General features: G+C 35.6%; 1 protein-coding gene across 4 annotated transcripts in view; it reads left to right on the plus strand.

Moving 5' to 3' along the window:
- The window catches only part of RYR2 (ryanodine receptor 2), a 678,741-nt gene that overhangs the window by 306,054 nt on the left and 345,736 nt on the right, over positions 1-26,951 (plus strand). For all 4 annotated transcript variants that reach the window (XM_046653495.1, XM_046653496.1, XM_046653497.1 and 1 more), the window contains exons 11-13: positions 7,713-7,787; positions 13,991-14,147; positions 26,515-26,679. In XM_046653495.1, coding sequence (XP_046509451.1) covers positions 7,713-7,787; positions 13,991-14,147; positions 26,515-26,679 — 397 coding nt within the window. The remainder of the gene's footprint in view (positions 1-7,712; positions 7,788-13,990; positions 14,148-26,514; positions 26,680-26,951) is intronic.

The following is a 26,951-nucleotide window of genomic DNA, read 5'->3' on the forward strand; positions in this document are numbered from 1 at the left end:
GAGAGGGGTCATCCTTGCCTTTTTCCTGATCTTAGGGGGAAGGTGTCTAATTTCTTGCCGTGGTATATGATGTTAACTGTAGACAATCTTTAACAAATTGAGGAAGTTTCCCAGTATTCCTAGTTTACTGAGTTTTTATCATGAATGGACGCCAGATTTTGTCAAATGCATTTTGTGTTTATTGATATGATCCTGTGGTTTTTCTTCCTTAGTCGGTTGCTGTGATGGATTTTATGAATGTTGAATGATATTTTAAATTAATGAATTTATATATTCAAAAGGAGAAAAGTAATAACTTCTGCTATATATTTATACTCAAACAGTACATTTCTTTTGATAAAAAAAATAGTGGTAGTTCATATGGATACCAATTATAACTTTTATAATCTATTTCATTAAGATTAAAAAAACATTTTTCAAAAGAGAATTTAATTCTGTGGCCCATAATTTATTCATTGAACATTAAATTTGGAAAAATGAAGAATTCTGATACTATTTTTTGTATCTTTGCTGTAACTAAAATTCATTGCTGTGGCTTTTTCCTTTTTTTTTTTTTTGGCCCTACTGAATTCTGCATAAACATGTCATAAGCATTTTAATTGGCAAGGCAATCTTCAGAGGCTGGTAAACCACTCTTCTCTATTTTTAACTTGTATAATTGATTCATTATCAAAATTTGACATGACTGATTAAATTTCCTCTTATTATTGTTGTTCCCACTTCTGTTGTTGAGCACTTGTCACACACTCTAGTCTCTCTCTGGACAAAAATGAAACCAGAATGTGTTCAAAAAAGAGAACTCTAAGAGCAGCATCCTTTATCCTCATTCCTTTAAAGTCGTTTGGTAAGTGTCAAAACAAAAAAAAAATAGAAAAAGCAAGTAAGTTCATTTGGAGAAAAAAAATGGTGTCTGTGGGACTGCAGTAATAATTGACTCCATAAGCAATTTAGTGTTAAAATAATATGCTAAGTTCTTTAGGGTTTCCTTATGTTGAAAAAACAAAAGTAGATTGAAAATGCTGTAATTGTTCTTTTTGTAATTCACATATATGACAGTTCTGTTGTTCATACTTCACTGATCAAACTGAAGAGTTTTGAGATGAGCCAGGAGCTCTGAAACACTGTGAATTTATCTGTAATTACCCTGGGAAGAAAAACAAGGAATCACTCACAATGTGGATATTGATTCCAGATTTAGAAACATCATTTAAGATAAATAAGTTAAATTTTCTCTCAGTTATTTATTGTGATATTTAATTTTCTGTGTCAACTTCACTGGGCCACAGCGTGCCCAGATATTTGATCAGACATTATTCTTGGTGTTTCTGTGAGGACGTTTTAGGATGAGTTTAGCCTTTAAATCAATAGACTGAGTAAAGCAGATTGCTTTCCCTAATGAGGGTGGGCCTCATCTAATCAGTTAAAGGCCTGAATAGAACAAAAAGGCTGACTCCTCCATGAATCAGAGGGAACTCCTCCTGCCTGACTGGTTTTGAGCTGAGATGTCAGTTATTTCTTGCTTTTGGACTGAAACTGAAACATGAGCTCCTCTTGGGTCTTGAACCTGTCACGTTTCGGACTAGAACTACACCATTGGCTCTCCTGGCTCTCAGGCCTTTGGACTTGCATGGAACTTACACCATCAGATCTCCTGGGTCTCCAGCTTGCCAACTACAGATCTTGGGACTTGTCAGTCTCCTTAATTGCATGAGCCAGCTCCTTATAGTAAACTCTTTCTATATAATTATATATATATATAAAAAGTTTTATTGGAACATAGAAATGCACTTTTTTTAAAAAGTTATCTTTCTTGGCTGCTTTCAGAATTGAATAGTGTAACAGAAACCGTAAGGCCCATGCAACCTAAAGTTTTTACTCTCCAGCCCTTTACAGAAAAGCTTGCCAGGCTCTGCTGCAGACCCCCTTTCGTGGTGGCACTGAAAGTCTTGTATGGGCTGTCAGTCCCCACTGTCCTGGAGACACGCGGCAATCCTGTGCTGAGAGCCAAAGGTAGTGTGACAAAGGTGACTTCAGAAGTAGACTTTTTGCAAGAGGGAGCAGGTGGTTAGGAAAAGAAATATCTTTTTAATTCGTATAATGTATACATTGTTTTCAGAGCTCACATTTTCTATAGTGTCCTTTTACTTGCAAAATGTATTACAGCAGATGCCAAAAAAAAGTCATATGGGTTTGTATGTGAATCACGTTATTTGATACATAGAACTGCTGGAAGCAAGAGAAGTATGTAGATCATGGCTGAAAAGGAATTCCAGAATCCGGCCATTGTATTGTAGGGAGAGGCTAGCAAGGAGGTGGTTTGAGTTATGGCTTTCCTACTTATGTTGTGCAAGCAATTTTATAATTAGGGCTTAATATACCTTTGAATATAAACAGGCATGTGATACTATTGTCAGTTCAATTCAACAAACAATATGGAGTCCTTAACTCCCTCTATGGAAACATTGATCATAACACCTCCTCCTCCTCCTCCTCCATGTCCCCAGAGCTACTATTTGCTGTGCAAGGACTCTTCCACGTTTTCTACATGGGCTCTATCATCCTTTTCTTCTTCACAGTAACCAAGTGACAATTAGCTTCATTTGACATAGGAAGAAATGAGGCACAAAGGAGTTAAGCAACTTTGCGCGAATTCATACACGGAAGTGACATCTTCAGAAAGTTAATAACAGTCAAATGTGGGAGTGATTTATTAACTTCCTGGTGCAAAAATGTGAGCTGTGGTGCCATCGAGTGACGGAGCTCTATGGCAGTGCTCACGATGAAAGAAAGTAGTTTCATTACAGGGGGGAGCATTCTCTTTACAATGTTGAATCTTTTATTAATAATTTGTTTTATGATTCTGCGCATAAGTCTTCTAATTGGAATTGTGTATCCTTTAAATTTTCTTATAAATATATGCCAGACTGTCAGGCTGTGAAGAGCTTGTAAGGACTTGTGCTTTTATTAGTATGTGAAGACTAGTTTTCTCTGGGTCTCAGATTCTGAAGATGAACTATCCTGTCTGTCAAACTGCCTACTTTTTACTGAGAAATAAGTAGTTTGACAATTGAGATAAGACTTGGTATTTTATAACCCAAAATACAAAATAGCTCACTACTTTTATTTCAGTGGACAGTATTATAATACTTTATATAAGTGGAATTGATGACATAATAGGAAGAATTTGTATTTATTAAAAGAATAACCTTAAAGGGCCTCTTCAGGCAATTTTGTGTGATCAGCCTGAAATATGAGTTCTTAATGAAGTGTGTTATATTGGGGGATAATGTGTTGTGTAGACATAACTTACAGTGTAAAGCCTGGGATTTTCCCCAGTACTGTTGAATAAGGCACATGCTGTTGGTTCTTAGATGTACATATTTAACAAATTCCTGCTCAGTGAAATTATAGGGACTGAGTTTTTCTGCTTTATGAGGTGAAAGAGTCTAAAAAAAATCTGTTACGAATAATATCAGTGTCCTGTTATTTTAACCCCTTTCCTTTTTCTCATTAGCTGTGACGTTGTTTTGGTTCATTGCAAAAACAGTCTTCATTGCGCAGAGAGCTACACAAGTGCTTTTGTGTTTTCATATCCGTTTGAATTTGACATCACTGCTGCCATTCGCCCTGAAATCTCCTGTGATGATTAGTTCAAAAGGTGCTATTGCTATGGGTCTGCTTAACTTCTCAGAGAATCTTTCTACCTTCTCGGTCTTGCTGTTGGTAAGGGCGCTTGCTATGAAGATCGTCATTTAGTTGTAAGAGTTTCAATGTGGTCGCTAATACCATTTGGTAAATTGTTGGTCTTTAAAACAATTGTTTTCATGGCCTCTGATTTGATACTTGAGAAACAAGGCGGGGAAAAGGGACCATCCCTTCTTAGAACAGGTGTGCTTCTCCAGGTGGACCAACTTCTAAATAAGTTTGATTGCCCGTAGTGTCGTTTGCAACGGACTGAGATCCTTATTCTATTTAGCATCTTGTTATTGTGATGCCAATTTTCAGTCTGAAATAGCCCGTGAAGACTTGATTAGACAACCACTGATGTTCTGCACAGGCCTTGTACTTATATGGGGAAACTCCGTATAACAGCAAAGATTTCCCAGTTGGCAACAAAGCATTGTAAGCAGTCATCAGATTCTCTACAGCTGCCAGTGAAGCATTTAAAAAAAATAAAGAGAAATAATTAAAAGCCAAAGTCCCTTCAGGAGACAAATATTCAGGAAAGTCAACCAGATAAAGCTAAAAGTATTTCAGGTAGGAAGGAGGATCCAGCTTTCCTTTTGAGTTTATATTTGTGTTTTTAAATATTAGTTTCCCCCTAAATTAAAAAGATCATTAGAGTTCTACTTATATAAATAATAAAAGCTCATTGTTGAATTCAATCAATAATGGAAACGTTCTGAAAGAGAGTGAAATATTTGAATGGTAATTCTTCATATCGTTTATTATGTATAGTATATATAATTTTGCATAAACATACTATTTGTATCTTAGAATCCATTTTATTTTATTTTCAAGCTTAATTCCTAAATGCCTTTTCTTATATGATTAATGTTAATAGCTTGAAGTTCATTATTCAGCCACTTTCTTCATGCTCATACAGATATTTCTGCATGTATACATCCCTACGTACCTACATATATAATAGATTTATAATGATTTATTGTTGTACAGAAAATGTATATTATTTACATTGCTGCATCTTGTTATCTGACTTAACAACACGTCATGGAATCGCTTCCTCTTTTTATTTTCTCTTGGTTTATTGTGTTCTCTGTTTAATTTCTTTAGACAACTCTTTAGTTTCTTCGTTTTCATTATTTCTTCTTTAATAATTAAGGAACTGCAGGCTAAAACTTTTTGAAGTTTACCTGTAAATTGTAGATTTGTTATGAAGTGTTCTCTTCGTTACATTCTAATAGTATATAATTTCTGTTTCCTTTTTGACCTGTGATGAATTATTTAGGAGAGTTTTAAAATTTTCCAAGTTGTTAATTTTTTTCATCTTTTTAGTATTTCCACATTTTATTGGTTATGATCAGAAAATGTTATGAGTAAATAGCTTTACTTTTACAAAAAATCTGATAAAATTTTCTTTATGGCCAAGTACAAGATCTTTGTTAAAGGTTTGATTGATTTAAAAAATCTGTATTTGTGTATCTATATATATATGTATGTGTGTATATATATGTATGTATATACACACGCACAGACATACACACACATTACATCTGTATTTTGTCATTCATTATTTTTCAAGTATATACCCAGAGATTCTGATTTAACTGGTCTGAGAATTGTCTGTGCCTTGAAGTTTTTAAAGCTTTCCAGGTGATTCTACTATACAAACCAAGGCCAAGAGTTACTGCCCTAATGAGATAATGGTTCTAGTCTGTGGTTCTCAGAATGTGGACCAGCTGTGTCAACATCACCCTAGACCTTGTTAGAAATACAATTTCTTGGGTCCCACCCCAGATCTACGAAATTGGAAACTCTGGGGGTGGGGCCCAGCAATCTGTATTTTAACAAGCCTGCAAGGTGACTCTAATACTCACTAAAGATTGACAGCCACTGATCTATATCGGCGGCTTAACATTAGGGGTGATTTTGCCCCCCAGAAGACATTTGGTAATACCCAGAAACATATTTGATTGTCACAACTGGGGCAGGGGGAGGGGGACAGCTACTGCTGGCATTTACTTGGTAGAGGCCAGGGATGCAGTGAACATCCTGCAATGCACAGCACAGCCACCCACAGCAAAGAATTGTCCAGCCCAAAATGTCAGCAGTGCTGCTGTGTAGAAACTGATCTGGACCATGGTTTACAAACCTTGGCTGCCCATTGCAACCAGCTCAAGAGCTTTTAAAAATCCTGACTCCAGATTTGGTTTAATTGGTCATTGGTGAAGACATAGCATCAAGATTTTTAAAAGCTTATGGCATGATTATATCCACAGCCACAATGGAAGATCACTGCTGTGGACAGTGGTCGTTGATGTACCTAAAACCCTTAGGTTGTAGTGAATGGATCAGGATGATCTTGAACCTACTGGTCAATTTAAACATAAAAAGGTAGACAGTAGTCATCATTACCTCCTGATGTGATGTAATAGGAAGTACAAAGCAACAAATTCTGAAATGATCATGAATCAAACTTGAACCTGCCTGAACAAGCTTGTAGGTTTCTAGATCTAACTACCAGTTTAGAGGTACATGTTTCAAAAAGCCCGGGGAGGATGTCATCAGCAAAGTCCAGAATGTAGAATGTACTCCGGGACAAATGATACGGGTTTTTTTCAACAAGTAAATGGCAAGGACAAAGAAGAGAGGAAGGGGGATCTGTTCTAGAATGAGAGAAATTCATGACACCTAACCAGTTTGTGCGCCTTGCTTGGATCTTGATGTGAAAAGACATCCAAAAAAAAGACATTTTGGGGAAAATTAGAACACTGACTGGATATGTCATAAAAACTAATTATACGTATATACTCTAGGGTTTTAGGGTTGTATGTGGAAGGGTAACTTGAAATTATAGGTAAAACAAGATTGGTCGTATGTTGGTCATTTTTGAAGCTGTGTGCTGGGTGTATGGGGGTTTATTATAATATCTACTTTTATGTGTATTTGAAAAGTTCCACAATAAAAATAGACTGAGAAGGAATATCTAAGAAGGGAAAAGGAAAAGCAGGTGAGAACAGTGTTAGAAAAACTGTCAAGACAGTAGGAGTTTCCACAGTGTTAAAAAAAAAAAAATTCCATTGGATTTGGGAACATGAAGGTCATTTCACGGCCTTCGTAACGTCTGTTTCAGTGGAGAAGTGGGTCTGAGTAAGATTGGAGTCACTGAGAAGTGAGAGGAGGTGATAATGAAGCAGAGAAGTGGAGGGCAGAAGAGGAAAACAGGTCAGACATGTTATTATATTTAAGACAGGACAGGGTTATATGTGTTTGAATGATGAAAGAGATCCCACAGAGTGGAGAGATGGTGAGTACTTGGGAAAGAAATGGTGTGTGCATAAGCTTTGGTTTCCTTAAAGCAATCTCGAGGAGTGGATGCAGAGACGAATTTGGATAATGTATATAAATTCCTTCACCTCATGTCTGGCATATTGACAAATTGTTATGAGAGCTTTTGAATTTGGGTATGTATGATGTACACCCAAAGAAATTTCTTTTTGTGTGTGTGACTTTTTTGTTGATATTTATATTCTTGGTGATATTCATACTTTTCTATCTTTTATCATTTTGCAGATTGTTATATTAAAACATTAAAATTAATGTGTTCTCACATTTCTTTAAAATGTTTTAAATATCTAGAATAGAATTTAGAACTGCAAGTAATTATATGCATATGTTGAAATAATAATATATTAAACTACATCTAAAGTCTTAGCTGAGTACTTTTATGAACCTAAGTTAAGAGATGGGTAGGGGAGAGGGAGAAGGAGAAGGAACGAATGGGATTAGAGGGAGAAAATAATGGGAGAATATGTTTAAAAGTCAGATGTTTATTCAGGGCAAACTTATGTTGATCACCATTATTGTTATTTTGATTATTTTTATTTCCAGCTATATTGTCTCCTTCCAGAAAGTATGACTTTAACAAGTTTATCCAGAGGCTTTCAATTGCTTTTCTCTTTTAATTGGCTTGAAAAATTGAGTCCAAGAATGAAACACGTTAAAATTGTTTTTTTTTTTTGTTTTAACAGAACTGTTCATTATGAAGGTGGTGCTGTATCTGTTCATGCACGTTCCCTGTGGAGACTAGAGACGCTAAGAGTTGCGTAAGTAGAATTTCTAAATACAGACTAATGCGCCAAGTGTACAAAATGCTTCTAGTGCTCTTGACTTGCTAACGACTACAGTGAACAAGCAAATGAAACACTGAGGAAGTGGTGGAGAGATTCTCTCATCTTTTCCTTTCTATCTGTTTCATTTATCTTTCATTAGCCTAAATTCACCAGGTGGTAAGCGATAATTTTATATAATCTGCTTTTGTCTTTGACCTCGTTTGTTTTTGTGGCATCGTCTCATCCCAGTCTGTGCATCTCCTGGCAGAAGGTGTACTGGGACAGAGTGATGTAAGGTTTGGACACAGGACAGATTGTTTGCAAGCCTGTCACACATTTCAGGTCTAACAGACCGTTCTGCCACAGGCCCATCTAGGTGAGCAGTGTGGGCTAGGTTGTCAACAGACCAAATAAAAGACCCAGAGACAGCGAATGAGACATAAGGGTTTACTGGGAGTTACATACAGGGAAGGGCCAGTGGTGACAGACTGGACGACAGGCAATGTGCATCAGCTACCACCCCGAGAGAAGCTTGCTTACGTAGGCAAAGGAACAAAGGCTGCGTGCTTGCCAAGGGGGACTGTCCCTGTAGGACCTGCATTTCAAGGAGCAGAACCCCCTTCCCTTCCCCCGGAGGGCCTCCTTGTTCCCTTAGAACATGAGGGTCTTTGTGCTAACTCTCCCATGAGAAACCAGCTGGGTTGGCCCAGCCCAGGACTGTTATCATGGTGAGTGCTGGCACTTAGCCCAGACAAGGAGCCTCAAGGACACATAGTTTTTAAAGGGACACGCTGGCTAATGCCCCTACACAGACTCTGGATTTAATCTTCTAAAGGCACTTGTACACAGGAAACTTGAACATGAACGAGAGTACAAGGGTTGTCATTGGCAGTCACTATCTGTACTTACAAAAACCTTAAAAACCCAGTAAGAAATCTGGATTGCAATACAGAGTCATGGGTATTCATTATAGAAATAAGAATATATATATATTTATATGTATATATGTTTTGATGATTCAGAAAGCTGTCTAGAGATTGACTTTTAGTTCTTTAAATAAATGCAGTATTGATGATAAAGTTATCATTTTGAACTATTTTAAATAGAATTAAAATATCAGATTTTTAAAAAGAAATTATTGAAAGGTTTAATCCTTTACCTAAGAAGCAATAAGTTTTCCATGTATTTGTTCCCTATTATATTGTACTTTAAAGAAATTACTGATATAGGATTATAGACTCCATGGATCGGAATAAGGAACTATCTTAGTATAAAATGGTTATCTTTGTAGATCTAATATTTTGAGATTAATGCTTGTCTAATGATGATTAAAATAGTTTAGTGATCTTCAGTTGTTTTTGCTTATGTATCTTATATAATAATTTTGAAAAACTTTGTATATCCTTGAACATTTTAAGGTTTGACATAGAAATTTTTTCATTATCAGTTTAAAGAGATGCATAGAATGTAACTTAGTGTATTATAAGTAGTGATATTTTAAAGTAAAGTGGTTATGCCACTCTTTTAAAAGTATCCCATTGACCCTAAGTATGGCACTGATTTACTAACCATCTTTGTTTATTTAAAAATACTTGAATGTGGTCTTCTTTAACAGCAAGAGTTGCATATTATTCCGTTTTCTTGTTGAAATCGTATTTCTGTTAGTCTCCCATGACAGAATTTTATCCCAATCATATTTTTTAGGATCAAAGGACTTTTACTGCTCACTCTGTCATACTCCTATGCAACAAAAATATGTATGTAGGGGCTGGCTCTGTGGCCGAGTGGTTAAGTTCGCGCGCTCCACTGTGGCGGCCCAGGGTTCGGATCCTGGCCGCGGACATGGCACTGCTCGTCAGGCCACGTTGAGGCGGCATCCCACATCCCACAGCTAGAAGGACCTGCAGCTAAGATGTACAACTGTTTACAGGGGGTCTTTGGGGAGATAAAGCAGAAAAAAAAAAAAAAGGTTGGCAACCGTTATTAGCCCAGGTGCCAATCCTTAAAAAAAAAAAAAAAAAAAGGAAGATTGGCAACAGTTGTTAGCCCAGGTGCCAATCTTTTTAAAAAAAAGTATGTAAATTAAATTGATTTTTTATATTTCCTATGATAGTAAATCTGTAATTTTAAAAAGTTCTTCTATGCTAACCTTGTTAAATATTAGTTAATTGAAAATATTAAACTCCTTCCATATAAGTACATAGTTGATTAAATTCACCTAAATACTAAAACTCTTCATAAATATTGAACTTGAAAGTAAAATTTTATGAGAAATGCATCTCTTAATGAAATGGAGAAAGAAGTGGCAACCTTTTAAAGCAAAAGAAGGAAAACAGCTTTTATGTGCTTCATTATTTAGGCAGAGAATTTAGGGAAAAGGGCTTTAAATATGTACATGTATTTCCTTTACCTTGTGTGTTATAAAAAGACAGCTTAATTAGAGAAAAGAAGTAGTGAATAAAAGTGAAATTTAGAGAAGTATTGTTACCTTTATAAAACAGATTCCAGATGTGTCTTCAGATTTATAGGCATGCCTACCCTTCAGGATTGTGTGCTTAAAGAAATAGATTTTTTTTTTTTTTTAGCAAATGAGGCCCTAAATCTGTCTCAATTTATAGATTAAAAAAAAAAAAAGGAGGGATGAGAGCTTCAGAAAACCTGACAGGGCTTTGTTTTTATTGTCAACAATATTGTAGATGAACTGTAATTGCATAAATTCGGATTGTTCTCCACACCTTTCTTTGCACACCTAAGACTATGTTATCTTGATTCTGTTTCTCTACTGTTGCCTGATGTTTGAAGTTTGAAATAGAAAGTGTGGAGTTTGTTTTGACTTTGAATTTGGATGACTGGTATATAGAAAGGGCCTGGTCTCACCGTCACCAGAGTTGAAAGGGGCACGTTACTAAGAGTACTATAATTTGTGGTTATGATGTTTGCCTCCCAGAATCCAGATGACACCAAAGGGAACTTGACAGCAAAAGACAGGGCAGGTAGTTTTTCAACCATTTAAAAGAGTAAAGAGAGGTGTTTTTAGTCTACTCTGTGGCCCTTGATTTATACCATTTCTACCTTCCTGTCTACAGTAGGAAATCAGGAGGTTCATATATAATGAATACAATTATTTTAAAGTTCTTATTTTATTCCAGATTCTGCTGAATCTTTTAACTACTTTGGCTGCATTGTAATCGTACAAATTAGACTGCATTTAATTTACATATTTTACTATATGCAGTGGCCACATATTTACTAATTTTTCTTTATGCTTAGGAAATGATAGTCCAAGATCCTGCTATGTTTATAACAGAACTTTATTTCCAAAGGTCAATGTTTATATTATAATGTTTTGGATACTCTATGTTTTTTTCCACCAATGAGGCCCCAAACTATATATTTATAATAATTTACGTAGCCAAATAATTATATATTTTATATTGCATACTTAAAGAAATAAAATTAACATTGTCAAAAGTTTTTCAGTATCATGACCACTTTAATAAAGCAAGTTTTAATTTAGGGAGTTAAATATAGTAGGAAACACATTCCCGTGTTTTACCCCGATACAAAGTTGTTAGAACATTGTGAGTAGGATATATGTTAGTTTCTGTAGTGGGAATGATCATTGCAATTAAAAATATGCATTATGAATATTTCAAATTCCACTTTCTTTTATGTTACAAATAAACAAAATCAAAGGTTGACATATCATGAAGAGTGAGCAAATACTCCCTGTTCTCTTCAAGGTAATTTGAAGTAAATATAGATAGTAAGTTGGGAACAGTTTTCTGATATGTTACTGTAGGAAATTGCTTTATGTAACTCCATTACTATTACTACTTCCAGCTTTTACTAAATATTATTATCTTGCCCCTTGATTCTCCTGGGCTTGTCCTCCTCTGGGCTATAAGCATATGAGACCAGCTAATTCGAGTGCCTGTAAGCTAAAGAAATAGTGTCTAGACTTCACGATGCTTTGCCAATAACTGGCCAAATTCATTCCATTTCTAACAGAATCTCCTTAGTGATTTGAAATGAGCGCTTGTATGTATGAGCTCTGTTAAATAGATTTGAACATGGTATCCAGAATACCCTCTAGAAATTTTGGTAAAAAGTATGTATTTGGTCAAAATGTTGGACTATTTTGAAAATGAAGTTGTTTTCTATGATGATTAAGATGAGTCATTATTTGGAAAAAATATTCAAAATCTTCAAATAATGGAAATGAATATTAAAAATAATTGTGTTTTTCATAACATCTGCAAAGAATAAACCTAAGTTTATAAGGAGGAAATAAATACAGCTTGTTTATTAGCAGACTAGAAATGCTTTAATATCCTGTTTTTGCTAAACAAACTTTAATTTCATTTTTAAGATAATACTTTGTTATTATCAGTGTTTATTGGTACATGGTTATTAACTTAGTTGGGGAACTTGTCCAAATTAGTTGTCTTTATAAACAAATCCATGTAAAATGAATTTATTATGTTATCATTCTACTGTTAATTCTCCATGCTAATATCTGAAGTCAAAAACCAGGGTTAGGAAAACAGCAGTATAGTTACAGAAAACAGACTTATGGTTTCCTAAGATTGCTGAATTTGAAAAAAGTATTCTCAATTTGTAGACTACAAAAGTTTTTAATGAATCTATATTAAAACAAGTTTATTCATTAACAAAATCATATTGAAATCCTCCATATCTTTACTTGTATCTATTTGACTCATTACATAGTGATAAAAGCTTCTACTGTAATTGTCTTTTTAAACAATCATCCTTGTGTTTCTTTTGTTTCATTTTCTCTTTGTCATTGACATGTGAAGCTTCATGACATGCGTTCTTTGTAGAGTATATCTTTTCCCTTTCTAAAATACCTGACAGCATCCCCTTTATGTTTTTTGCCTTGGATTCTAATTTATCTGTTATCAACTTTACCATCACTATTTCCTTTTGATTTTATGTGCATGGTGAGTCTTTTCCAATCATTTATTTCTAGCTTTTTTTGAATTACTTGATTTTTAGCATGTTTCTTATCAGTGATAAGAGGTGGTCCTCACTTTGTACGTTACCACGTTAACTGAAATTCCTGCAACTCGGAACCTTGTTTTCACTCTGCAAGTGGCAAGTGGATGGTTTCGATGTGCAGGACTTTCAGGTAACACAGTACTGTGCAAGGCGAGGATAGTCTGTATCTTGTTTTCTCCTTTTCTACCCAATCTGAAAGTCATTATTTTTAAAAGCAGATTTTAATGATCATAACTTTGCTTTTTATCTTGTTTTCTGCAACCTTGGTGTATATTTTCTGTTAATTGCACTTTTTCTTTCCTTCTTTCCCTTGCCCTTTTTAGAATTCTCATTTTCTTGGTTTGTCTTTTTTGCTCATCAGTTTTTGATGATATCATTGTTCCACATTATTAAAATTTGAAGCATAGGAATAAACTTTTTTTAGGTAAATATGTACTTCAGTTTTTATTTATTTACTTTTTTTTGGAGGAAGATTAGCTCTGAGCTAACATCTGCTGCCAATCCTCCTCTTTTATTTATTTGCTGAGGAAGGCTGGCCCTGAACTAACATCCATGCCCATCTTCCTCTCCTTTCTGTGTGGGATGCCTGCGACAGCATGGCTTGATGAGTCGGCATAGGTCTGCACCTGGGATCTGAACCGGCGAACCCTGGGCTGTGAAAGTGGAACGTGTGAACTTAACTGCTACACCACTGGGCCAGTCCTTATACTTCAGTTTTTAAATATGAGTTCCAATTAGTCATAATTAGGCATTGAGTATAAGACTGCTATTTTTCAAATCTGTGCAAATCCAACAAAAGTTTTTAACTAGTAAATTTTAAAGTATCATTAAACTTATAATTTTTATATCTGTTACTAGTGATTAGAGATTACCTTGGAACACAGTTCCTAGTCATCTTTGCCTGGAATAGTGCACAGTGTGGAAGGCATTGAGTTAAATTTCACTTCTACTTACTAATAGCTGCGTAACATTAAAAATTATCTAATCGTTCCAAATCACCATTTTGTTATTTGTGAAATGAAACTAATACTACCAACATCATAAGGTTTTTGAGAACATTCAATAAGACAATATATGCAAAGCACCTTTGTTTGTTGTTTGACATGTACATTTTAACTGTTATTTCTCCTGTGATTGTGGATACCATTGGATCGAGTCTTAACTGTTCTTGTTAGGTGGAGTGGAAGCCACATAAGATGGGGCCAGCCCTTCCGACTGCGCCACGTCACGACAGGAAAGTACTTGAGTCTCATGGAAGACAAAAACCTGCTACTCATGGACAAAGAAAAAGCTGATGTAAAATCGACAGCATTTACCTTCCGATCTTCCAAGGTAAGACAGGAAATAGAATTTTGGATTTCCTGTAAATATATTCCACCGAATTTCCTTTGCTGTTAGAAATACAAAAAGCAATGATATGAGCATGTTTTACGTGTATTTCTGAATTCCCAGTTTCTCTTCCTTCCATTCCTCCTGTGCTACTGTTGTATGACCATATGATGTTAAAGCATGCCAGAACGTTTTTCTCAAAGGCACATTTGCACATCCACTCTTATATGTATAGACTTACATAGAGAGACTTATATAGAGACTTTTCTTCTTACTATGTTGAATCATTTGTAAGGATAAAACCTCTAAGGGAACACTTAAGATCTTTAATGAGACTCTCTCTGAAACAGATGTTGAGTAGAATAGGAAAAAATAAATGCACATCCAAGTCAAGTGGGAATGCTGGTGCCTCATGAGTGGTTCCTAACTCACCAACCCCGCGATGCAGCGGATTCCTGACCGTGCCTCAGCAAGAGAACAAATGTCCTGAGCAGTGAAGTGTCTCAGGAATAGTTGAAAGTAGCACATGTTCAACTGACAAATGCCAAGCATCTGTTGTATTCATGTTTATGATAATTGTCTGTATTCCTGTCCTTCATTTAATAAAGAATGTGAAATGTGAGAATAATGATAGGAATGGGGTTGAATTACCATTAGCTTTTGTCTCAGAAATGCAAAACTTTGCCCCTGTTAGAGATAAAGGTAAGTCTGGGCGAGACCAGGAGTATCGCTGTAGACCGAGTCTATGTCCCTAATGCCCTTCTCTCAGGACTCCTGCTTTGGAGTAAACAGAATGGTGGAAGATGCTCTGATTCATCGCGAGATTGAACCCCAGAGTTCTCTGTCTCCCAGAAAGACAGCCAGTGTAGTTGCTATTCCCTGTGGTGAAAATAGACAAAGCTGGTCAACTCCAATGGACAATCTTAGACAGGGTCTTCATCTATTATACTTCTTGTGTGGACCCATCCAGGGACTCTGAAGGGGTTGCTTTGGTAGACCTCGGGTGGGCAGGTGCTCCTTATCTCTGTAGTTAGAAAGCACAGTTGATCTCATTGTGAACAAACACGGTGCCAGTGGGCTTCTTCCTAAAGCCTAACTAAGCAGAGGAGTGGAAATTTGCTAGTTTATCCACTGTTAGCATTTCAGTCCAAAAAGAAACAAATTCAGGAGGAATTCAGACAAAAGAAAGCACTGAGTGAGACGAAGGATATTTGTAGTATTAAAGAGTGCAATTCACTGAAGATATAACAGTTACAAAATCTGTGTATCAACTGAAGTAACGTAGTATTAATATTCATAAAACAAAACCTGCTGGTCCGAGTAACTGGGCTGGGAGTGCAGAAGAGCCAGTGCAAGCCAGGTCATCTCTGTCTAAACCACCTAACTAGTGTGGGTTTAAATAACCAGGAGTTAGCCCCAGGCCTGGAATCCTGGGCTGGCTGGTTCACTCATTCACCCCTGGGTTGTCATGGCTGGCGCAGAGGCCTGGAGGTGCACCCTTGACCTCGCAGGGCCTCACACAGATGAAGCATCACTCGACCCCTCCATCAGCTCCCAGGCAGCAGCCTGACTCTGTTGTCTAACTGTGGTCTCCAAAAATCCTACTCTTGCATGTAGAAATCTGAATCCTGAGTTCATCTTTCTCTTTTCGCTGTTTCTATAACAATCCTATTCCTATGGTCTCCAGAAATCGTACTGTTGGCTGTAGAAGGCTGAATACTGACAGTCTTTCTCTTTTCATTCTTTCTATAACAATCTTAATTCTCCAGGAGGTAAATGGATGCCTCTGTCAAAACAGGGGCTAGTTTATTCAAATGGAAATGCAAATGCAAATGAGAAAAGTATATTAACATATCTCAAAACTTTCTTGCATACATATAGCCATTGATCTAGCAATCTATTTTTTTTTTCAATGAGTGGCGTTGTCTTACAGAAATGAAATAAAACCTGTGCGAGTTAATATTATTCTTTGTCGTGGCAAAAAACTGAAGACGACTCAAATATTCACCAAATATATTTGATAGCTAAATGCTATTAGCTATCAGAATATATTGATCAGGAAAGGTAGCAATGATAATATTGTTGAGTGAAAAAAAGCAAGTCATAATTTTAAAAATCTTATTTTTTTAATTAAAAATGAAATCCTTGTGTGTATGTTTATATGTGATTATATGATAAATATGGAAGGATCTACACTAATCTTTTAACTTTGAATACTTTAGAAAGATCAAATGGAGTGTTTATAAGAATATCAATGCAGGGGGAATTTTTAGTTTAACTTTGAAAAAACAAATCTTTGGATTTTTTGCTGTTATAAAAGCCTGTTTCTTTTGTAACAAAAAAATCAGTTAAAGAATGAAACAGCCAATGTGCTGACATTCTTGAACACAAGAATGTGTACATTTTATGTGTTTTGTGCACATTTTTGATTTATTTTTTTAGGATGCATTCCTGGAAATGGAAATGTTGACTCAAAAGCTATGAATATTTTCAAAAGCTCTTGATAAAAATTCTTGCCCGAAGCAATAGCCCTTGAAACATTTTTCTCCAAATATCTCTGCTAATATTCTGTCACTGTTAGAGTATAACTTGCATTTAGAGAATTTTTACTGGCCAGAGCCTTATCTGGTCTTTGCTCAGGGCTTCTGCTCTGGGGTTTAGCAGTTGCGTGATGTCATAGCTTCCACTGAAGGCACAGAGACCAAGGATCCCAATAGTACGTTTTAACATGCTGTTCAGTTTCTCTAAAGCTGGTTTCCTGCCTGGTACTTCTTCACGGAACCACTCTAATATAAGGTTGTTAATAACTTGCTGGCATACACTCCACTCATTTAATTCACAATGATAATTGCACATGATAACAAGGTTGAGGGTAGTGAAGGTGGAGGTGCAATTGAAGAAAACGTTTTATTTTTAAAATCACAGTCGAATTTTAATTTTAAAATCATTGGCAGATTAGGTAATAAAGTTATGTTCCATGAGATAGAGACAGTAATTCTTTCCATTATTTATTCCTAAAATTAATGTTTTTACTATTTATTTAGTGCATAGTCATGTAGAAAATCTTAAAAGGGAGTATGAAAATATGGTAAGGGGGAAACTTAAATCATGTACAATTCATCACTCGGAAACAACTCGTGTGTGTGTGTGTGTGTGTGTGTAGTTCAGGTTTTTTTTTGAAGAAGAAGATTAGTCCTGAGCTAACGTCTGCCACCAATCTTCCTCTTTTTGCTGAGGAAGACAGGCCCTGAGCTAAAATCTGTGCCCATCTTCCTCTACTTTATATGTGGGACGCCTGCCACAGCATGGCTTGACAAGTGGTGTGTAGGTCTGCACCTGGGAACAGAACCAGCAAACCCAGGGCCGCTGAAGCTGAATGTGCAAACTTAATTACTACATCACCAGGCCGGCCCCTGCAGTTCAGTTTTTAGCAAATAGGTACATATTTTGATACTTAATAGGGCTAATTATATACTATGTTGTATTTAGTTTTTATTTAATATACTACTATATTCCTTATTTAATAGAATTTTGACAATAACTCAACATTCTATTATAGATTTATCATGATTTATTCAGCCACTTCCTTATATTTGAATATTTAATTTTCAATTTTGTTCTCATAAATTGAGCATTTTTGTCTCTAAATATTTCTGTATATTACTGCCTGCTTCCTTTTAGGAAGTTGAACTGTTTGATTAAATTATATGAAAATTTAAATAAGGTTTTTGGGTTTGGAAGCTCTTAGAGGCTGGAGGACTGTGACTATGTTAGACGCCATGCTATGGCGCCTGCCACTCCGTGGGTCCTGGTAACGCTCCAGTGAAGGGACGCTCGGAGGCCAAGTGTTCTTCCAAAATTTGTGCCAGTATCCATTCCAAGCAGCAATCTATGAAAGTTTAGATTTCTGTGTCGCCTCATCACAGATAATTCTTAAAAATCTTTGCTAATTTTGATAGGTAAAGATCAATTGTATCTTATTTTATATTCTATGGATTTTAAGTTAATCTCTCTTACTGTGAAACACATAATTTTAAAGCCATATTATAATGTTTGTAATATGCTGATGCATGAAACATATTCCCTGCAGTAAGCGGTTTTAGAAATTGCTTCTTTTCATTCCCCTGAACTCATGTGGCTTTTACAAGCAAATGAATCTGAACAAAACATTCCTACACTTTATACTCTGTCTCTAGAGCGATGTCTTTAGACTTCCCTTCTGGTATGTGACATTTGCAGTTTAGTCTAGCATGTATTTCAGATTATTTAAGGTATTTGAAGTATCTTAAATATATATGTATCTTATATATATATTCCTCATGAAATATGTATATATTTCAAATGAGCTCCTCATCCTAACTAATATGGACCCAAATAGGAAGAACGGCAATAAGATGTCTCAGATTGTAGAGTTTTGGATTTGCCAGTAAAATTTATTATAAAATGGAGTGTGGGTGTATTCAGTTGGGAATGGAAAGAAATTCCTTATTTTGCAGTGCGTTGAAGTTGGGTAGAGAGACTTGATTCTCCTGCCTCGCTCTTCTCTCAGAAGAAGGGGAGGAAGGGGCTTTTTCTGTGCCTTCTCCCACATTCTTTGAAACTCCCCTATGTCATCTCTTGAGCTTTCTCTAATCATGTTAGCATCTTCTAGTTAGGCCTAGGGCTGGATATAATGAATTAAGAATTTTAAAAGTGACATGTTCACAACAATGCCTGGTTTCCAATGTCTACAGCTGGTCACTCAGATTCCCATTTTGTTAGTAAAAAGTAGAACAGTGACTTTAAAAAATTTTTTTCTGTAATAATAATAGTAATCTTTATCAAATCAAATTAATGCCTCTGGCTAACTTAGTCTCTTTAGAATGCATTATACTCTCTCTACTGTATTTTGAGTGTTTCAGTTTTTAAGTCCTGATTTTCAGAAGTATGCGGATAACCATTGACTCTGTAAGGGAAGTAAAACCGTAACTGAAATTAAAACTCTGTGTGTGTGTGTGTGTGTGTGTGTGTGTGTAATATCTTACACAATAGTGCATGATTCTTGCATAATATTTTAACTAATTTTGTCTTGGTAAAAGATATCTTTAAAAATAGAAGCTGCTTATAATACTAGAAAAATAGTTAAAATCTAACTACATGGTCTTGGGAAAAGCACTGGAATTAACATACCACAATTTGATGACATAGTTTTATTGAAAATAAATTACAGAATAGCAACTGGTATCCCAGGAAAAAATAAATGGCACAGAAATACGCTCACATATACAGATATGTTGTGAAAAATTAAAGAGTTATTAATAGTAGTGATTGTAGGACCTGGCCACTGTAAGGTTGAAAATGCTTGCCGTATCTTTACATGTGCTCCACTTCGGTGGCCTGGGGTTCGCTGGTCCAGATCCTGGGTGCAGATCTAAGCACTGCTTATCAAGCCATGCTGTGGCAGGCGTCCCACATATAAAATAGAGGAAGATGGGCACAAATGTTAGCTCAGGACCAGTCTTCCTCAGCAAAAAGAGGAGGATTGATTGCAGATGTTAGCTCAGGGCTCATCTTCCTCAAAAAAAACCAACCTATTTTACTAGTTGATATAGGAATATTTCCCTTGATTGTCATTGTGATGTCTTTGACACTAATGTGAACAGTCAATAATTTATCTCAAATTCAGGATTTGACAGATTGTTGATAACTATGTATATTCAGAATAAACAGAATAAAGTAGATAATAGTTTATAATATAACCTATGTTTGTCCTTTTTTCTCCCCAGCTTTATTGAGATATAATAGACATATAACATTGTGTAAGTTAAGGTGTACAATATGATGGTTTGATACACGTATGTATTGCGAAAATGATTATGTCAGTCCTCTCTTAAAGAAAATATTTGACAGGGCCGGCTCCGTGGCTGAGTGGTTAAGTTCACGTGCTCCACTGCAGTGGCCCAGGGTTCGGACCCTGGGTGCGGACATGGCACCGCTCGTCAGGCCACGTTGAGGTGGCGTCCCACATCCCACAACTAGAAGGACTTGCAACTAAGATATACAACTATGTACAGGGGGGATTTGGGGAGATGAAGCAGAAAAAAAAAAAAAAAGATTGGCAACAGTTGTTAGCCCAGGTGCCAATCTTTAAAAAAAAAAAAAATAATATTTTACATAGTGAAGAATTCAATTGGATTTGTGTAGGTTTTCTTAGAGCTATTCTTCACTTACTCAACTCCTAGAACTTTTAAGCGTGTCTTTCAAGTGTGTTGAAATGTCAGTTTTAATCATAAGGTAGGTCTTGCCAATCACATATATATTATACTTTCCCCAAGATGTAATTATTTGAGGTTAAGATGCCACTAAAATATTCCTCTGTGGGTGATTTCCTCCAGTTTTCCCTCTCCCATGCACCAGGAATAGAAACCTTTTGCTATTGAAATGATGGAAGACCAGCCTCAAATAAGAACGCCAATGAGATTACAAGGATTATGGAGCACATGGCAAAAATAGAAAGAACAAAACATTTTTAGGACATGGTTTTTGTTTTTAGTATGTTATTTTTATTTGGGATTTTTACTCTTGGTTCAAAAAATGTTTAAGATGTTTTAAAACACATGCTCTCATAGAAGGAAAATAAGAGTAGTGGTTAACAATTTGTTATGTGTGAAATAGTATGCTAAGAACTTAACATGCATTACCTCATTTAATCCTAGTTCAACCGTATGAAGCTCAGATACTATTTTTAATCTTCCTTGTGCAGATGAGGAAACTGAACCTTAGATAAGTTGTGTGGCAGATCCAGACCTTGGACTTAAGTAGTAAGACTAAAGCCTTTTTAAATAAGAAAATTAAAGATTTAATAATAATAGCAGATAGAAAAGATATGTTGTTCACCTGTGATCATCTATTACAATTGTTCAGTAATTGATTAAATATCTAAAAATAAAAGCAAAATGGAGAATTTGTAGTGTTTTTTCTTATCAAAATAGTTATACAAAGTTATCAATGGAAATGAATTTTGCATTTAATCAGGATTAAATTCAAAACAATTTTTTTGCAGTAACCCTTTCTCAAGGGATGTTGATAGCATACTAGAAAAGAATGCCAGCTATGATTTTACAGAAAATATAGAAATTCAGTTATAGTTTTTATGCTGATCCTTTTTAATGACAGTAAGCATGAGAGTGAGCTCACTGAATCCTTCTGTGGATGAAGTTTATCAGTCAGAGTTCAGCCAGAGAAGCAGAACCAGTATGAGAGATGTATATATTAAGGGATTTATTATGTGGATTGCTTTATGAGATTGGGAGGGCTGATTGAGCAAGCTGTGAGTCCGTGGTGCAGGTGGTCTGGAAAGGAAGATCATGAACAGGATGGAACCCCATGGGCCCTAGCTATTTGTAGTCTCTGGGCTCGGGGAAAGCCTCAACTCTCTTTAAAGGGCTCACCCGATTAAGTGTCAGTCACCCAGGACAATCTCCCCTTTGATTTTCTCAAAGGCAATTGATTAGAAATCTTCATTACATCCACAAGATCTCCTCACCTTTGCAAAAATGTAACCTAATCACAGGAGTGAAATGCCATCTTGTTCATTGTTCCAGCCCACACTCCAGGGGAAGGGATTATACAAGGCTCTGTGACCTTGTTTCACTGCTGCTATGAAATCCCCTCAAAGACTCTCCCAGCGCAAAAAAATGTTTTAAATCCCTTTTCTCCACAAACCCATTCACCAGTGTTTCCTCACGAGATTTCTGAACACCAGGGATAAAGAGAGCTGTATATTTTTTTGCAGCCCTGCCCTGGATGGTCTCAGGTTGGCTGGCCTGTCAGCCCCAGTAATTTCTCTGACCCTGTAGTATTTTTAGATTCGTATTTCATGGTGACCAACTAGTTTGTACTGCAATGTGGTGCCATAAAGAAGCAAATAAAAAAATAAAACTCTTTTGACCTTTTACCTTTCCGGACTTTAACCATTATTTATCTTAAGTAGAACTGTCCATTACAAAAACAAGCACTCCATCATCTAAGGATAAAGGCCTTTTTTTCTTCCTATCAGCTACTTGAAAGAATAACTTGGATAGATTTAAGGATGATTTCAATTAATGCTAGAAGAATCTCTCTGAACTACCTAGTTCTTATAATAAGAACATAATCCTACAGGACTAGTTCAAGTTTCTTAATGAGTTTAGTTTGTTATATCTAATGCCTTTATACCACTTAATAAGACCACAAACGTTTAGAAATAGTTTTTGCTTTATCATGCACCAGTTTGGAACACCCAATGCCAAAATATCACTTAATATTTTTCAGGCGGTTCCTTTTTGGTTCTAGAACCAATTTGATGTTCATTTAAAAATTAGATTTTCCAGGCATTGGTGAGTGGAATTATTTGAATGTTAGGATTGGGAATAGCTTGTAAGTATATTTTCTATAAGAAATCTGAAGGAGTATGTGATTTCTCTCCAAAAATTCATTCTTTCATTTAACAAATCTTTTTTGAGAATCTAATATCTGCAGGCACAGTTCTGATCCTGGGAATATGGGCCATTGGGTTGAAGGAACCAGACATATGATTCCTGTCCTTGAAAAAACAATAGATAGTCAAGTGGGAAAGAAGGCAGTTGAGGAGCAATTTCAAGGAAGAGCCATCATTTCTCTGGTAGTTGAAGTACGGCATGCGATGAGTTTACATGAATCAAAAGAGAAAATAACAACCTAAACAAATCTTTTTACAGTAAAAATAGGTCTTTCAATACCTCTAGACTGTCAGAAGGAGTTTTTCTCTTTGAGTGTTTTTATAGTTCTCAAGATTATTATTACAGAATGGACAATTAGACTATTAAATTTAAAATTCTGTGGATGTTAATGAATGTTAAGATAATAGTTAGGATCTCAACATTTCTTTGATTAAATGCAGGAGATGTAGGAATTAAATTTTACATAGTCTTTTGAGGGAAATTTTTACTTAATTACAAAGTACTTATGTTGGAGTATGTTTACTGGCAATCTGATCTTGAGATTGAAAATGTCTATTGATCTGTTTTGAACTTCATTGATTCCTTAGTCTACAATTCCAAACTGATGTTAATCTGTTCCAATAAATTTTGTATTTCAATTATTATTTTCATTTTGTTATTACATTTCATATTTCTTAACGGACATTCCCATCTGTTTATTCATTATATGTATATTTTCGTTAATGTCCTTTAACATATTTTATATTTATAATAGTTGCTTTAAAATTCTTGCCTGCTAATTGTAAGGGCTATCTTTGCATCAGTGTTTATAGCCTGTTATTTTTTTTCTTTAGTATAGGTTATATTTTGTTTTGTTTCAATGTAGTATAGATCACATTTTCTTGTTTCTTAACATCTACTTACTTTTAACAGTATATTGCATATTAGAAATGACTGAAAACTCTGAATTTTGTTAAATTTTTTTCTAAGGGATTATTTTGATTTTGGCAGGCAGTTAACCTTGCTGGACTAAAACTCCAGTTTCTCTCTCTTTCTTTTGCAGTGGATGCTTGCTTATATGTCTGCTCAGTTTCAGCTGCCATTATGCTGAGCCTCCCCTGAGTTTAGTGGTCAGCAAGAATTTGAGTGAATTTTATAAGCAGATTTTGTGGATATAGCTCTGATCCAGGACTTAGCTCATGCAATTTTCTGGCTACTTGTGAGCCCTAAAATGTGTCCTCTGTTACCTCAAGCCAGTAAGGCAGCACTGGGCTGTGGGCTGATTGGGTACGCTATGCCCCGAGGCAAAAAGCAGCTTTTTGTAAAGCACTTGGGTGCTGTTTGTCTTTAAAGAAAAGTCTACTTTCCAATTTCTCTCTGCTCTTTGTCCCTCTCAGCTTCCTTCAAATAGATTCTGAAAGGTATTTTTTCTAAATTTTATTGTTATTTATGGGAAGATTAGTCCAACTAAAGTACTCCATCATTTCTCACAGCCAGAATAACTCAAAAGAGAAATAAAATAAAAAAGGTGATGCTGAAACTAGAGGCCACTAATTTAGGTATAGTGTAGCTAATAGAGTTTTAGTGAGATTATTACTTACCTAATCTGGGCATTTTATTTCTAGGAATACAGGCTAATTTTCTGTTCGATGCTTTTACCAACTGTCACCTTCTTGACTCATGTTGTGCTTGTGCTTATGATTCTTCTAAACATCTAGATTATTTTCACCTGAATTTCTCCTAAGCCTGAGCTACAGAAAATGACAGGAAATAAAAGAAGGAAAGAATATGACTGGCCTTTGTTTTTTCATACAGAAAATAATCACGCTTTTTTTTCCTAATGTCACTTTAATAGTTCTGACCTGACTCGAGGATCCGAGTAATTACTAAAACATTATCATCATGAATTTGCACAATTAAAACTTCTAACCCAGCGAGCGATGTGAACCACTTAAATAAAAAGCAAACAGAGCGTGTCTTTACAATTGGCAATTTTGACTTCTCAAAACACAATCCATGAGCCTATAAATAGACTACAAACTAATGTCCTTGGATAAAAGAAAAACAAAAAGTTAGAATGTTAGGGGCTCATTGTTTTAGTCTGAGGGGATAATTGCATTGTTATATTTTCCCTTAGAACTTAATTTTCTCATTGATAGAGTTGGTATAAGTAGATTAGTAGTTTATCTTGTTTGATAGAATGGAATTGGAATGGTTAATTATCTGTTTTATTGCAGATTCGTAGAATAGTGTTTCAAGTTATTTGCATAATGGTTAAGTCAACTTAATTTATAATTATATTCATTTTCTTAGATGATCTTGACCTTTTTGTATTAAGAATTTCAACTCATTTTAATTTTCAATTGTTGATAGAGGTTCATAAACATTTTAGAGTTTTTCATTAGTATAGTGTGAAAATGATATGAAAAATCTATCAAAATTTTGTTTTTGTTAAATTGTTGCTTTTGGTATAAAAGATATAAATTTTTACTCCAAGTTAATCTTCAAAAATATTTATGTAACTATTACTAATTTCAAACAACAGTCAAATAACCAGAGACCTAGAAGAAACTTAAAGTAAACTTAACAAGGAAAGTTAGACCAAGGAGGGGAATAAGAAACCACAAAAGGAAATACTGCAACCAAAAGAGCATTAGTTTTTTACTGTTATTTTAAGGACTAGAGTTGTCCCTTGGTATCTGTGGGTAATTGGTTCCAGGATCCCCAGGGATTCCAAAATCCCCAGGCATACCCAAAATTGAGCAGATGCTCAACTCCCTTATATAAAAAAGCATACTATTTGCATATAACCTACACAATCCTCCTGTATACTTTGAATCATCTCTAGATTACTTACAATACCTAATACAATGTACATGCTATGTAAATAGTTGTTATACTGATTGTTTAGGAAATAATGACAAGCAAAAAAAGTCTGTACGTGTTCAGTACAGATGCAACCATTGCAGGCCTTTTGGTACATGGTTGGTTGGATCCACAGATGCAGAACCCAAGATTATGGAAAGCCAAGACAGTGAGTTCTTGAAGATCAGAATTAAGCATGAGAGGGAAAATTGACATGGGGCGTGTTGAAGGAGGAAGCATTAAAATAAACAAGGATTTGAAGGAAACGTTTACTTGGTATCAGAGGATGGATTGCTTCTTCGTAGCCTAGGGAGCTTAGCAGAGGAGCCCTTTAGGAGTGTACAAGTTTGTAGTGTAAGTTGGAAATTGCAGGAGCAGAAATTGAAGTGTAGCTTTGATTAGCTCAAAAGAAGTCATTGTTATCATTAACATCCTTGTTAGCATCATCATCATTATCGACACCATTTTCATGGTCAACATCCTGAAAATGTACTCGAGTGTTTATTTTATCCCAGGCACTGTCCTGAAAACTTTACATGCATTATCTCACTCATTTTTTTTGATACTCTGGGGGAGATACTTTTGTTACCTTGATTTACAGATGAGAAAATTGAGGCTGAAAAGCTTTAATTAACTTGTCCTAAGGACACAGAGGTAATGAGTGGCAGAGACTGGACTCAAAACTGGATTTTGTGTCTCCCAAACCTGTGGTCTTAACTACCAATAATGAAAAGAATAATCTGGAAAGAATATGAAGCCTCAACTACTAGTTTTAAGATCTCTGTTTTGGAGTTTGCCATTAAGCAATATAAAGTTTTGTGTTAAGGCCAAAATAATTTTCTACCAGTGTGAATAATTCAAGAATATTTTAGTTATTTTTGCAATTTCCTTCTTTGATTTTCAGTAGAGGTTGAACTGCTAGAGTAAAATATTTTGACCATTATTGTTTCCGCGGATTTCAAAGGGCTGAATTTTTCAAGGGACATATTATCAACAAGGCAAAATTCTTTCAATATAAACTGGTATTTTTTAAACTTTTCATTATCTTTTTTTTCCTCTCTCGTTAGGAAAAATTGGATGTAGGAGTGAGAAAAGAAGTCGATGGCATGGGAACATCTGAAATAAAATATGGAGACTCAGTATGTTACATCCAACATGTAAATACAGGCCTGTGGCTGACTTACCAGTCTGTGGATGTGAAATCTGTGAGAATGGGATCCATACAACGCAAGGTAAGATTATATAAAAACACTCCTGGTAGGGGGCTGGCCCCGTGGCCGAGTGGTTAAGTTCGCGTGCTCCGCTGTAGACGGCCCAGTGTTTCGTTGGTTCGAATCCTGGGCGCGGACATGGCACTGCTCATCAGACCACGCTGAGGCAGCGTTCCACATGCCACAACTAGAAGGACCCACAACAAAGAATATACAACTATGTACTGGGGGGCTTTGGGGAGAAAAAGGAAAAAATAAAATCTTTAAAAAAAAAAACACTCCTGATAGCAGTC

Source organism: Equus quagga, chromosome 2, assembly GCF_021613505.1.
Source record: "Equus quagga isolate Etosha38 chromosome 2, UCLA_HA_Equagga_1.0, whole genome shotgun sequence".
In the NCBI taxonomy this organism is placed as follows: Eukaryota; Metazoa; Chordata; class Mammalia; order Perissodactyla; family Equidae; genus Equus; species Equus quagga.